This window comes from Ornithodoros turicata, chromosome 6 (assembly GCF_037126465.1).
Source record: "Ornithodoros turicata isolate Travis chromosome 6, ASM3712646v1, whole genome shotgun sequence".
NCBI classification, from domain to species: domain Eukaryota; kingdom Metazoa; phylum Arthropoda; class Arachnida; order Ixodida; family Argasidae; genus Ornithodoros; species Ornithodoros turicata.
In genome coordinates, this window is record NC_088206.1 from 58,919,301 (window position 1) to 58,934,103 (window position 14,803).

The 14,803-nt window shown below is 46.7% G+C and overlaps 1 protein-coding gene across 4 annotated transcripts in view; it reads left to right on the forward strand.

Moving 5' to 3' along the window:
* The window catches only part of LOC135396814 (uncharacterized), a 143,133-nt gene that overhangs the window by 115,488 nt on the left and 12,842 nt on the right, over window positions 1-14,803 (forward strand). For all 4 annotated transcript variants that reach the window (XM_064628009.1, XM_064628010.1, XM_064628007.1 and 1 more), the window contains one exon: window positions 810-1,081. In XM_064628009.1, coding sequence (XP_064484079.1) covers window positions 810-1,081 — 272 coding nt within the window. The remainder of the gene's footprint in view (window positions 1-809; window positions 1,082-14,803) is intronic.

Genomic DNA, 14,803 nt, shown 5'->3' on the forward strand with positions numbered 1-14,803 from the left:
TCACCTCTAGCTTCGAGCGTAGTTTAACTCTACCGAATTTGTGGCGCTGTCGAACACTATGACGTCATTTATTTGCAAACAGGGTCTATTGTTGTACATAAACGAAAACGATCTAAGCGTGTTGCACTCCTCTGCAGGCAACTCAAGGTCTAACTCAACTGCTCACGCGCGCTGCACCTGCATAATGCTATTTTGTGTCCGAAGTAACTTGGAAGTAACTCGTTCTTTTTGACGGGTAATCTATGCTTTTAATTCGTTTTTCACTCAAGTCCAAATATTTTCTTGCTTTCTCTCCGGTTCTTTTATGGTATTTTATGCCGTAAAATGTGATATCCAATCAATGACAGTACTCTATTCAGGAAGTAAGAACCGCTGCCATTGAAATGAAGCTGAACCATTGTGCGCCCACAGGGACTAAGATGCAAAGCGTTCGAATTGTTGGATATAAACGAAAACGATCTAAGCGTGTTGCACTCTTCCGCAGGCAACTCAAGGTCGAACTAAACTGCTCACGCGCCCTGCACCTGTGTAGTGCTATTTCGTGTCCGAAGTAACTTGGATGTAACTCGTTCTGTTTTTTTTTTTTTTAAGTAACTCCGTAACTGGAAGTTACATTTGAGGCTGAAGAACTTCGTTATTAACTTAGTTACATTTTTCGCACGGTAACTTAACTCGTACCGAGTTCTTTTTCACGGGTAACTTATCGATTAATGCTCGCAGCTGCCAATACCCCCCTTTCTAAACTACCATCTCTACTCGTGTGTTCGCTACACGAAGCTTTATTAGATGTGTCTTCGTCTCTGTCCCAGATGACGATGACCAGGGTTCGTCGACTTCGTCCTTTCCGGGAGGAAGCTCGGGAGCCCTGCTGCACCTTCATCACAACTGCCCGTGCCACAGAGGGGTAGCGGGGACGAACATGGCCCATCGACACAGCGCCGATAGCCTCTCCGAAAACGGCGCCTGTCCGGGTTCGGGGTCTCGCTACGCCGACCCGAACCTCAGTTACGTCGACAGGGTCATCATGGAGATTGTCGACACCGAAAGAACTTACGTGCGAGACCTCGATGCTATCGTAGAGGTGAGTCCACAGTCATTCTTGAGGAATTTTAATCAATATTTTTTTTTAAATTCGCGGTGTTAGCGCCGCGAAGCAACTGTGGCTATGAGCGGCGTACAGATGTGGACAGGTGGAGAGATGATAGCGGGAAGGAGTGGGGGACAGGGGGGGTTAGTATGTGTCCTGGGCCGACTTCAAGGGGAACTGTGACGACATTCGTTTGGAAAGTCGGCCTGAAAACCCAGGGAAAGCCTCAGACAGCACAGCCGGTGCGAAGATTCGAACGCGTGACCTCCTAGTCTAATAAATCAAACAATAATTAAATTGAACTAGCACTAAGAAAACTGAACATTTACTGAAAACATTTACGTTGTTGTTGCGTTAGTTAAAAGCAAAGTGTAATTTGGGTAGTTACTTGTGTAATTAGATAATTACGTGAATAAAATATTCTGAACAGAAAACTGAAAACAGTGAAAGGTGAGATGACAAAGAATAAAATGGAGTGTTTGAAAATAAATACTACATAAAAGGGAGAGAACGAAGAATAGAAAGTTTTTCAGTTACTATACTTCGAGTATAGTTATACTCGCTCATAGTGATAACACTTTTAGTTGTGTCCAATTGAACGAACGAACGAACGAACGAATGAATTAATTAATTAACGGCCATTAACAGACACACACGCTCGTGAACTCAAAACGTTCGCCATGTCACGCGTATATAGTGCCAGAAGAGGATTAAAGTCCCGGTGTCAGAATTAAACGACTCCCACATTTGGAGCGTCACGAAACGTGTGTCTGTGCGGAGGCATAATTACAACGACAGGCACGTTCTGTGCTCGTTTTATTGATACTTTCCCCCTGCAGGTTGAAGGCCCCGTAATCGTTGGGGCGACACTCATCTTCGAATGTGTCCTCTTTTAATCTATAAACCGCCTCCCTCTCTCCCTCATTAAAAATCGCCCTTGCTTATTTGCACAGGACGCGCAGTAGGGGGTAAGGAAGAGTAGAACTCGTTTTTTTTTTCTCGCCGTGCGTCCATTAATAACGATCCAGGTCGCCACTCAATATGTCAGGATTGAAGAAGTCGTCGTCGTCGTCGTCTCCGCTGCCACCGGCAATGCCTCTACTCACGTTTCGCTTCTGCCTGCTTGTTGTAAGTGGAGGCCAAATACTTCGAATATTGGACCGGTTACCGCTATTCTTCGTGCCAGACCACGATCGACTGGGGGAGGGGGGAGAAGGGCAGCCGCCCCGGGCGTCTTCCTTGGGGGGGGGGGGAGGGGGGGGGCGCCTTAGCGAAACTACATGTCCTGGGAGCCGACATGGTTGGGTAGTAAAACGAGAACCGAGAGAATTTTCGCTGAACGATTTATCGTGTAATTTTCACTATTGCACTTTTATCGCTTAGAACGTTTCCGTGGAGCTTTCAAGTGCGTTTATGTGGAAGAAGTTGCGTTATGTGTGCGTAGTACAATATGACCAGTACATATGTGAATTTTATGCGTGAAGCCTTCTTCTGGCAATTATTGTGCAATCCGCTTTGGGAGGGGGTTGGGGGTGCTTCACGTTTATTCTGCCCCAGGTGGAACTTGACGCGGACGGCTCTGTCCTTTGGGGTTTCAACTAGTCAATAGAGAGTTTTAGAATGGGGAACCTGGTAGAACGTGAAGAAAAAACAATGTACAAGTTTCCGGCGATGCAGAATCAAAAATCAAAAATAACAAAGACGGTTAAGAGCATCAACTGTTTACTATATACATAAAAAACAAGACTTTCGTGCAGTAGGCTGCACTTCTTCAGGAACCCGAAAGCGCAAGCTGTATAATCCACGCACCGGTCTTTCCCCGCAAAGCGGCGCTCCTGTGTTCCTAGCTTCCAGAGCCGCTACAGCTGACAGCCGAGATTTACAAAACAAAATCAAGGAATAAGAAAGCGTCTTTTGTAACAATATAGCGCTGTTAGCTGTAAAAATAATTGGCGTGATAAAGCAAACCCTTCTGTGTTGATATGTTGTTGTTGTTGTTAATTTTTTCGGTTGCTTGCAGACGACAAACTCACGCGGATTCTCGCCTGCAGCGAGAGCGACGTGAGCCAGCTTTGGGGCGTCGCGCAATTTTCAGAAAATAGCATGCGCGCGTTTGAGTTCTAGGGATGCGCAATGACGACACTAGTGAGTTTGAGCATAACGTACGCCGTCGCCCTTGCGTACGTAAAGACTAGAGTGGTGGTTCTGCGCAATGTGGAAAGCTCTGCTTGTGGTTTGCGCGTGCGCAGAACCACCAACGCTATCCCTTAGGTGCGCAATGAAAGTCTTTAGCGTAAGATTTACCGAAGCTCACTATTCATCACCTTAAAAATAAAGTACGTAGTAGTTGTTCCCCATTATTGCATTGGGTCCCCTATTCCAAAATTATCTGAGCCACTTGAGCCATTATTATCTACGTGAGCCACTGGTGTAACTTCGGGTTGTGCTTATCCGTGTCGGACTGGATCCGGCCTTTTCAGATCCGCCGTTCCTGCTATGTTATGTCCATTCAGCAACATACAGAGAGGAAGAGAGAGAGAGTGTGTGTGTGTGTGTGGCGCACCCGTTCTGTGGCGCTACATCTTTCTTTTTAAAAGTGCGTTAATTATGCGAGTAAATAGTATTCGTTTCAACTGTTGTTGCATGGGTGCACCTTCGCCCCCCACCCCCTCCGTTCTTTTCACGTCTCGTGCTCTCACTGACGGACCCGTGGAAACACGCTTGCGGTGTCTCCCACGTGACTTTCGGTAGACTTACTCACTCGTCATTTGCATCATTCTAAGAAACGGGTCTTTCGAAACATGTGGTTCTACTTCCACTTAAAAACACGTATTCCCGATCGGATGCATCTTCGCACTCTCAAAGACCCAAGTGCTCCATTCATAAAGGGCTGCCTTAGTGCTCTTCGTCGACTTTGAGTAACACGTTCGTCAGTGCTCCAGTTAACCTCACGATACACTAAAGGGGTTATCGTTTTGGGCTACATGGCTGGGTCACCATCTCGCTACGTCACAGCGAGAACACTTCCATATCTGAGATGAATGAAGGGGCTCTGTGTCATAGTAAATTTTAAGAGAGGCGACAGAACCGGGCACAGTCATTTAGGGATTAAGTTTAGTCATTAGTGATTTAGGTTATTTTTTTGTGGGTGTGCGCTCGATGCCGAACCCTGAAAGGGGAATATTTAAGATCTCTCGTCACATAATTGTCGCAACCTCTCCGCATAACTTTTTTTTTTTTTTTTACATTTGCCTTTCCTTCCCTCCCACCCCTCCCTCGTTCGAACTCTAGTTCGAACTAGAGTTCCGGTGGATGAGGATAACGCGCTTGGCCCAGTCTCTTTAGAGATTATAAGGGGGTTGACCTCGGGCAAAAAAGGAAACTGGGCTTCCCTAAAGTGACTAGTGACTCTAGGCTTCCCAGGTCCTGTATGGATAGCGACGATAGGGACCTTTCTCTGCAGCGCCATTTGTTCTTGACTGACATGACACGCGTGAGCCAGCTGGGGTCAGGGACAGGTTTAATTGTGCTAACACACAATAAACGACTTGTACTCAACGTACAGGTTTTGGTTTCTGTAGAACTTAGTTCCTGCCTCATAGTTCAGCGTTGGGATCTTCGGGACTATTCGTTATACATCGGTGCGCGGTACGTAGCTGTTTCTCTCTCTCTCTCGCACGAACACAGCGTCACTAAACGCGTTCGACAGGAGCGCACCTTGTTCCGGCATGCTCATCCTGTAGCCTTTTCGTACACTGTCATTCGGTGACTGCCGAACGCGTGAGACGACTGCGATACCTCCAATCCACTTCCTGCACATACCGTTTTCGAACCCCGCCATACATTCGACACGCGACCCACTTCCGAACATTACACGCGTGACACTGAGCGTGACGTAGACAAAATAACGCGTGAACATCGTATCGTGTCGTACCGCATACATCCCCGGACGAGCAGAAACAGCAGCAACGGCAAATGACATTCGCGTACAACTCGTGTAATGCGGACCAAAGAAGCTACAGAAGCGTCCCTATCGTGTTTGACGGGTATTTCGTGTTAAAGGCTGGCAACTGTAGCTGATGCTGAGTGACGTCGTGTAACGGGAATATTCTTTTATTCGTCCCGCGTTTTTGTTTTTCCTCAGGAAGAGGGGTCCATGATCAACTTGGCGGTTCCGTGGGTGTGGAATTTAGGAGGGGAGGGGGTGAAATGTCGCGGCGCGGGGGCTTCTAAAAATATGAGGCACCCGTCCGTCTTACACTATGGTTGGCGGGGGGTACTCTCAGGCATTTTGGCGTGGGCTTGTGGTGGTGAGATATGTGAGCCCGCTTTGGGGCTCACAACCTGACGGTAAAGGCATCAAATTGAGAATGACATTCCTTGTTCGACGAGAAAAAAAAATACTACAATGACGCTTCGACACCCTGTCTGCCTCACCTCACAGTCTATAGCTATATAAGCTAGCTATATAGCTAGTATAAGCTATAGCTATCACGTAAATTAATTAAGCTTACGAACACTTGGCATTGCAGTCGACGAAGCCAATTTTCCCGGCGGTGCGTACAATGTCTCTGACCTCGAAGCGTATAGCCCATTGACCCAAGACCCGCGAGAAAGAGCAGTCTTGGCGGATTTTAATCTGGGTTCGAAAGGCGAATAGCATTTCTCACGACACCAGTGTCCCGAAAGATCCATGTGGACACGTCCTATGTACACCATCTTCTCACACGTAACCTGATGTTATAAAACACTCTCGTGTGCATGAAGTGTGTGGCCCTCATTAAACACCGCCTGCTTTTCCTCCCGCGATGCCTTCACACTTGCGAAGTGTCATTGACCTTGAAGCTGTCACGTGTTTTCATCAGCAGAAGGGGAACCTTATGAGTGTGTTTTCATCCTTTTTTTCTTTATATATTCAACGCCGTGTGCTTTCACACGTTTGAAGAAGCTCGGAGCGCGGCCCGCGAGTGTTTACGTTTAGGCGAGGCGGCTGCGACGTTCCATAAACTTAACCGCGCAGCTCCCTTCTTCCAAACGATTCATCTCAATTTACCGGTTTTTTTGTTTTGTTTGCAGAAGCCAGCCTTCGTGGTTAGATTGCGGAAAAGGCTGAGCTCTGTACGGCGTGGTCGTGTGAGTTCTAGTGTGAGTCAGCCGGCTGGTACTGCTGGTCCTTTTCTGCGTTACTGAGGGGACGTTGTGACTATGGAGGAGGGAAGGCGGTTTGTTTTGGAATGTGATCGCACTGTGGCGGCGTATGCGGACGCCTATTAACATGCCTTATCGGAGGTTGGTACCGACGAAGGGGGTATGAATGAACGCCTCGAAAGTTGCCGTGTATTCACATTACAGCGACGTTCCCCAGAATATTGCAGCGGAAGACGCGAAAAACGTCATAACTTTATTCTGCCACTTGAGCCCTAGTACTCAATGTCGCGCCTTTTCGTGCTCTTCCCACCATGGGGAGCATCCTGCATCTCAGCCACAAGCAGACGACAGGGCCGACGGTGTCGTCTGCTACGTGCATTAGTTGTTGTATACGCCACTTCCGAGTCCCGACATTTCGCTGCTATGCGAATGTTCAACATGAGACGCCTCGGAATTTCTGGCCCGTGAACTGTATTTTGTTATTTTGCTCTTCCTTCCACTAGAATGTTAAAGACAGATAAAGAAAAAGATTTTAAAAAAGTTAAAAAAAACGGAGATTGGATTGGATTTGAATCCAGAATAATATGGTGATTGTGGCTCCACACGTGTGAAGCTGGCTACTCCAGTTCACCTGTACATGTAAAGTGTGGTTAATAATAATGGCACAGACCACTAGGGGCTTGTAGGGGCTTAATGATGATGTAGTGACAGGATAAAGAATGAACAAGTCTAAAACGATCACGAATAGTTGAAACACAAAAGCAGCGAACCGTTGCGGTGACCCACGGAAATCTTGCACACCCCAAAACAATTGTATTTTTTGCCATCGTGCTCGACGTGCATTTCGTGGACCGCATTCTATTGTGCAGAGACCGAAAACCACTATGGCAAACGCTTTCCAACGCGGATGCACACAGGTTGGAGGCCTGCAGGCTTCGAGTAACTCATCTAAGTGTGTATGTCCAGCGGAAAGACGCTGTTCCAATAATTTTAGGGTTCCGCTTCTTCAATCCGGTATTCGTGCTGACCGGCACTTCCACTTTTCCTCGGACCAGGCACCATGTATAAAAAAAGAGATGGTGATTTAGTTTAAGAAGAAGAAGAAAAAAGTTCAGTGAGGAGTGAATTCGTAGAATCAAGCATGACGACCGGTTCTTTATGTCTGACCCCGCCTCCGCGCCACGCTGTGGCGGGCAAACGAACCTTCTTTTTTTCTTTTCTTTTTTTTTTTTTTTGCGTGTAACTGAAGGAAACAGGAAGATCTAAACAGTGGAAAACGAACTGTGTTTGTCATGTGTAGCAGCAGGTAACGTATGTAATGTTAAATGTAAAGACGAAGCAAACAGGATAACTGTGTTTTCTTTTCTCTTTTCTTTTTTTTTAACCTTTTTTTTTTTTTCGCGAAATCGGTACACGCACACGGCACCCAACGGTGCGTTTCGTGGAATAGGCGGTCGTTCCACCTTGAGGTTATGTCAATGGTTTTCATGGCTCGTGCTGTTTGCATGTACGTTCCCGCACAACTTATAGAAACTGCGGACAAATGCCATGTGTAGTCAGCGAGGTCACCGGGCAGGTGTATCGGTGCAACGGCTGTACACGGTGAGGGTGGGGGGTACTGCTTGAGGGTTCCTTGGCTGAGTGCTGAAGATGACCTCCCATCGCGCGGGGCATAGGCGATGAAACGGGTTGGAACCTCGTTTGTATTTTCTGGATGTTTCCTTCCGGAATTCCCCTGGCCTTTAGGTAAATGTCAGCACACCATGAAGGCAGCCCTTCATCTGAGTAAGAGACAAGCAAATTTTAAACGACGGAGGTGCGAGAATTCGTCGGCAAAAGACATTTTGGAAAGTACGTATCCAGTGGATATCCAACCGCTGATTGTTATCTGAATAGTTCCTCCCCATTTTCCATTGGGTAGTGATGCCTTCCTATCCTACACCTCATCCCATCCTCACACCTTACGAGTAAACACCACATCCCATCGTCGTACATGTATATAGTTGTTGTAGTTCCTGTCCTATAAATCCTTCGTTCTTGTAAAACTTGTAGCGCTATCCGTTGTGCATATTCAATCCTGGTTATGAGAAACCGAGAGGAGCGCTATCAGCACCTGCCGTTTGTCCTTCCACTACGCTTGTGATGAACGTTCTGAATATCCGCAACATGACAGCCGGCGATACCGCAACTCAAAGATCAACGGTCACACATTCCATCATCATCATCTTCCTGAGCGAATTCTACGCCAAGTTCCTTCCGCGAATTTATGAAGAATCGAAGCTGAAAGTTGCGTAGAATGATAGAAATTTCCGTAAGTGTTTTCCTCCTTGCGTCTCACGCCGAGAGAAAATCGACCAGGGTGAAAGTACTTCCCGTCATATCTGCTATGCATGGCTGACTGAAGGGGTAAAATTACTGGTTATCGTTCAGCTGCCACTCGGAAGATGCGTTCTTGGCATCACTTGGCTCTGCGGAAGACAAAAAAAGAAACGATGTCGTTCAACCCAACGCCGAACAAAATAAGTAGCACCATATCGCACCCAAAATGCGTGATTAGAAGATGAGTATGGAGTGCAGCGTAGGTATGCAAAAGCGGGTGTCAACGTCAAAGAGTTCGACATATACACCTTCGACAGACCCGTTATTAAACTTTCACTGCAATGCATGCGAGGGCTAAGAATGCATGCAGTGCTTCGTGTGTGCGTGCACGCGTGGTAATCGAACGTCACTGGCTCCGCCCTGTGGCTTCACTGCTTTCTCTCGACACGTGCCACGAAAGAGAGGGAGAGTAAATTGCGCTAAGCCTATCATGCATCCCTGTTGAACCGTAATGGTACTTTTTTGTCGTTAGTCTGTATAGTTTTAGGTTTCTGTAAAAATGGTTAGTTCCACGGTCTCATTTACACTTTTCGCTCCTTCTCAGGAAGCGTCACAATGTGGAGAGACATGGGATTGGTCCCCTCAAAGGATCTCCCACGATGATTGGACAAATCGTTTTGGGGGCGACCAATGAGAGCCCGCCACGCATTCGCTCATAAATCACGGAAGACGCGACCGATTAATCTCGCTCCTTTTGTGTTGGTGTCAAAGTAACGACATATTGAATTCTGCGAGGATAAATTTTTGGCACTTTAGTGCCCCTTTAATAACTCCCGGGACTTTAATTGCTACGCGGTTCTACCATGCAAGTCACCTGGGTCAGAACGCTGGAATTCGATGGAAGGATTGAACATTTCATTGCTGAACCTGACGCTGGCGAGTGTCGAGTTGGGAACGAGTGTGGAATAACGAAATTATGATCGAATGAGTTCGAATGTCTGTGTCAAGAAATACTACATAATTTCTCTCAAACGTTCAGATATTTGTGGATGGTGGCTATACTACTTCGCGCGGGTATACCTTCGGAATCAGCCTCGTGGCTATATGAGATCGGAACCTGACGGTTACACACTCGGCAAACACATTCAATAACTTTTCCCGCACATCGTTGCTTAATTTTATCTCACCGCAATCCACACATCCGGCCTTGTGCAACGCGCCTGCTTCTCACCCATAGTGCTGAAGTTCATTGACGTCGCGGCTTATAAGATATATGAAATCCTCCGCGTGCAGCAGTCACGGTGCTATATGCGGTGGTTACTTTTTGAACTTCGAGATCCGTTCGATCTTGGGGAATAAAAATCTACATAGAAACCGCACGAGGACGCGGGTAAGTGTGACAGGTGGTCACATTTCGCAAGGGTCTCTCACACGCCTTCTCCGAAAACGATTTTCGGCGGTGTTGGCCCGGCCAGATTCCTTATTTGGCTCCCCGTTCGGCCTTGATGGAGCTCATCCTACGCACTACTTCAAAATGTGAGCAGAAACGAGCCGCCCTTCTCGTGAGGGGGGGAGGGGGTTCCTGTGGGGGGTGCGATGCCCCCAGTAGTTGTACGTACGTATACTTGAAGCGGGGCCAGATCTGAGCCCGTAAAAGGAGACGAATATCAGCGTAGTGGCGAGGGTGCCCTAAGGTTTTCTGAAATATGGCTTTGAGGAACGATAATAAATTTTACGAGTGGCTCGTTTGTGTTTCCCTGTCGCTTGTAAGTCACCGTTTGTCGACATGTAGTCTAGGGGCAGGCGAGGGCAAATTGGGTGCCATGTCTGTTGGAGCTTTACGTATTGCGCATGCGTTACGGAGTCGTTGTGGAAATCGTTTGTGTTCCGTAGTTCGTGTGGGGGGGGGGGGGCGAGGCATTGTACGAATATCAGCATAGTGCATGGCATGGCGTATACATTTTACAATTACTCACCGTTTTAGTCCCCCTGTCCCTGAATTTTACTCCTCAGAACCGCAAATAGTTCCTAAACTTGGCTTAAACTTCCATGCATTTAGTCCGGTAAGGAACTATTGGTTGTTGCAATGCGTTTAGTCCACAGAAGGACTAAAACTACTCTTTTTTCCCCGTATAGTGCAGGGGCCAACTTCATATTCTTCTCTAGCCTTGCTCACTGCGAAGTAACTATCGCATGCATTTGAAACAATATGTATTGTCTGAAACTCGACAGACCGTATCCCGCGCGTTTTGGGGCATGCCGAACTCATCGAAGAACATGAGAGAACAGATGTTCTGAGGCTGGAACAACATAAAAAGGACAAATACATACAAAGTTTCAAATTGCCTAAGAAATTAACAGTGAAAGATGTGGGTTCGAGTCCTACAGCTGGCTAACCTTTCCAGTGACTTCCATCTTTCATCGAATAAGTCAGCGTCGCTTTATTTCAGCACGCAACGAAATGCGCGAAATTGCAGTACCCTCACCAGTCCTCAGTCGAAGCTACCATATAATCACATTTTAACGTACCTTGTTTTACACATTGAAACATCGGCTATATCAAGGGTTAGCTTTGTATTTTTTGTCCGACGACGCGCAGCCGAACGAAAGGCCACCGGCTACGAAAGGCACTCGCACGGCAAACATTCTGCACGACCAGATTCTCGATCTTTTCTATAGCGTCAAGTACCGCAGAACCATCTAGCTTTCCTCCATATACGACGCAGTGCCCTTCTTTGCAGCCGTGCTCAGACGAAGCATAGTCCACAGAAGTGTACCGAACACTTGAACACTCTCGTCACAGCGCCCGATCGAGGTGCACGACGTACAAATCTGCATAGCTATACTACTCTTCATTTATTTATTTTTTTTTTATTCCGAAACGAACGAGGGAAGACATGAGATGAGCCGAAGCGTGGTACAAGGTCAACGCTCTACATGTGTAGCCTACAATCGATGAGGAACAGGATATTCGGCATTCGACCAGGCTTCCATGTGTGTGTGCGTCCAATCGGCCGAGAATCACGGTTCCACCTTGTACAACAGTCCTCCTCCTTGGCCTTGTCTTACCGATTGACAAGGAGCCTCGAAAAGGACACGCGAGCGCATCAGGAACAAGAAAAGTATGCACTGTTCGAATCACGACTGTTGGGATCCACTTCCCTCTCTCTCTCTGTGTGCCTCATTGTCTAATGTGAAATGCAGCGTTATACTAAACGAACGAGGTATAGCGCTATGCACATCAATGAAATAGATTTTGGTGTTACTGTCTTCAGATGGGTTGTGTGAAGCGTGTAAGTCGTGGAATTTGAGTAATTGAATAATAGCTGCCTGTGACTGCGGAATGTTCTCTCTCGTCTTTATTCTGGGCTTTGTTTTACTTATACTGTCAAAGTGGCAATTTTTGCGAGTTCCGTCGTTTTCCAGCGAAATACCACTCCTGATCTGTGGAAAGCGCGGTGCGTACGCCCCCCCCCCCCTTTGTGACAGTTAACGTAATTGCGCAGGTGTCACAAAAAAAAGTGAACCCCCCCCCCACACACACACACAAAGCCTCCCGTTTCAGACGAATGAACGATATCTTCTTCTTCTTCTTCTTTATGGGTATATAGAGATGTTAGCCAAGCTATAGGGCTGGCTTGCATCCGGGATGATGGTTTGTCTAGGAGCACGTTAGAGGACGAAGTTGGAAGTGACTTCACGTACGTACGTCACTATCCCGATTTCAGGACACATTTTGCGCACTTTGGCAAACATTTTCAACATTGAACGTAAACTCCACAGTCCACACTCATTTCAACTTCATCCTGCAATGCCACATTCGTTCTCAGCTGTTCTTTTTTTTTTTTTTTTTTTCATTCATTCATTTAAGTTTGAACGTCGACGTCAAGCTCACTCGAAGCAGCGTTAAAGAGACACAAGCATTCAAAAAGGAACTTCTCATACATCCTCCTACACGAATGTCAGTTGAAGGGACCCAAGATTTATAACTCCCCGACAAAACGAACGCTCTGTCCTTCGTGTATGGTCGACGCGACAGCCGCCAATTAGAGCATTGATTGCTGTGGGTCCGGGAAGTCCCGGTCACTTTAGTAACATTCATACGTAATCACGAAATACTCATGCGCACGTAACGTTTTCTTTCTTCCTTTTTTTGTGCCTTTTAGTGGTGCTTTTCTAAATAAGCACCATGTTTTATTCCGCAGGTTCAGTTGAAGGGTGTAATAAGTGCTGAAAAAGGCGTTTGCAAAACACGCGTGTGAAACTGTTTTAAACGGAATACCCTCCTGAAACGGTGCTTTTTGTAAAATAAAGACCATTTAGAAGGGTGTTTTGCAAACCATCATTCTGTATGGTGTCAGACTTATACCATAAGAGTGTGTGCCGTAGAACAAGGCATTTGCACCCGAAAGGTGTAAAAAATCTACCGTGTGGTGCGTTGCCAAGGAAGTTAATGTGGCTAAATGTCGTACGGCATCCTTTGCAACGTTTCTCGGTTCTTTTTAGTGACTTGACCAGACCGAGGCACGTATTTTCTTCCGCATTGCCGTTCTGTTCGTTGTATAAAAGTTCGTTGTATCGTGACGTTTCGGAGTATCCAAACACTGACAGCCACGCGGGAGCAGCAGTACGAAGAATGCAAATGCGATCGCGCGAGTACCTCGATTTGAGCTTCTTTACCCTGCGAGACGCCGATGTGCACACACACACACACACAGAGGCCACGCTTATGCAAAGTAGGACGCACTCCTTTAAGTGACACTTAACAGAGTGTCCTTGTCTTGTATAAGGCGGCCGTCATGATACATGGTTGCCCGACAGTGTCTCGTGGTTGCGCTAGATACCGTTCTTGAAGGGGGGAGTGCCATTTGTACAGCGCACGTCGGGCCTCATACGTTTCGAAAGCGTGTTTGCTTTTTCTTGTTGCCATGCCGTGGAAATATATTTGTCTCGCTCTACTGAAAGGGATGTCCTATATGTCTTTTTTTTTATATTATTTCTACGTGCTCCGTAAATATAAGCTTCCGCGAGGCTTTGCGAAAGTTTAGGTTAGGTTGGGCTGGGTTCAGTATAGTAAGAAAAGCGTAAGGTGGACGAACGACGTGACGTCCGCACTCTGCGGCTCCCCGGGGCTATATGCGCGTGTTTAGGTTGAGTCAGCTAAAAGTGCATGCAGATCGCGGAACAAATCTTCCAGTTCGAGGGAGCTCCTTGGGCGGTGCTCTTTGACCTTGCTGCATAATTTGATAAATATAGTATATACGAACACTATAGAGGACATCCCTAGTGTTTGTGTAAATATATATATATAATTTTTTTCATTTTTTCGGCTGTTCGCTGCTTTACCGACTCTTGTTGTCCCCGGCTCGTTTTCTTATCATTTATTCTTGCTTTATCTTATTTGCTTTCCTTTATCTCTGAGTAGGTTGCGGCAGAAGGTTACGTGGTATACATGACGTCCTTCCGTCAGGGTGGACTGCCAATTAGTAGTCGTTCTCGTCTCCTGTACTCCTCCAATGCTGAGGCGTAGAAGCGACTGTGAGGTTTAGCACTCGACACGTTGTAGTGACTTCATCTTCGCCATCCTTTTGACGCAGAAAATATCTCCCCCGTTCATTCCGCGTATCCCACTGCTGTATGAATTTTTTTAACGTCCGCCATACACGCTAACGATGATGATTACCGCGTCACTTTTAGCACGTTTCGTTTGCGTAAAAAAAAAAAAAAAAAGAACGACGCAACTTGGCCAGTTACAGGTGACTGCTGAACGCCAGGTACTATAGCCGATTTAGCTACCAACCTTTAATTACCGTCTCACGGTCTCTTCGTATAACGTGACTTCTGAATCATGGTCTGTCTCGTCGCGGCGGTGACCGCCAAGTTTTGTCTGCTATACTGTGATGGAAAAAAAATAGAAATCAAGGAGGGAAGGCAGTCACGACGACATCTCCTCGGAGGTGTCGCAAGACCACAAGTCCGTATGCAGCCCCCTCGTCCCTTTGGCTGTCCTCTCAAAACGTATGGGCGGATAGTGCTTTTGTGCTTCTTTTTCTTCAAGCGCGAAAACTGGTCACGGCCGAGGCCATTGCATTAAAACGAGAAAAAACAATTCATGTGTCGACATCTCTCTCGTCCTTCCAGAAGACGTCCTCCGCGACCAAAGTGTCTCGTTGCGAAGCTCCACGGATTTTGCTTGTATCGTAAACAATGTTTTTTTTTTCTTTCTTTTTTTTTTCTTTTTTGAGCTTC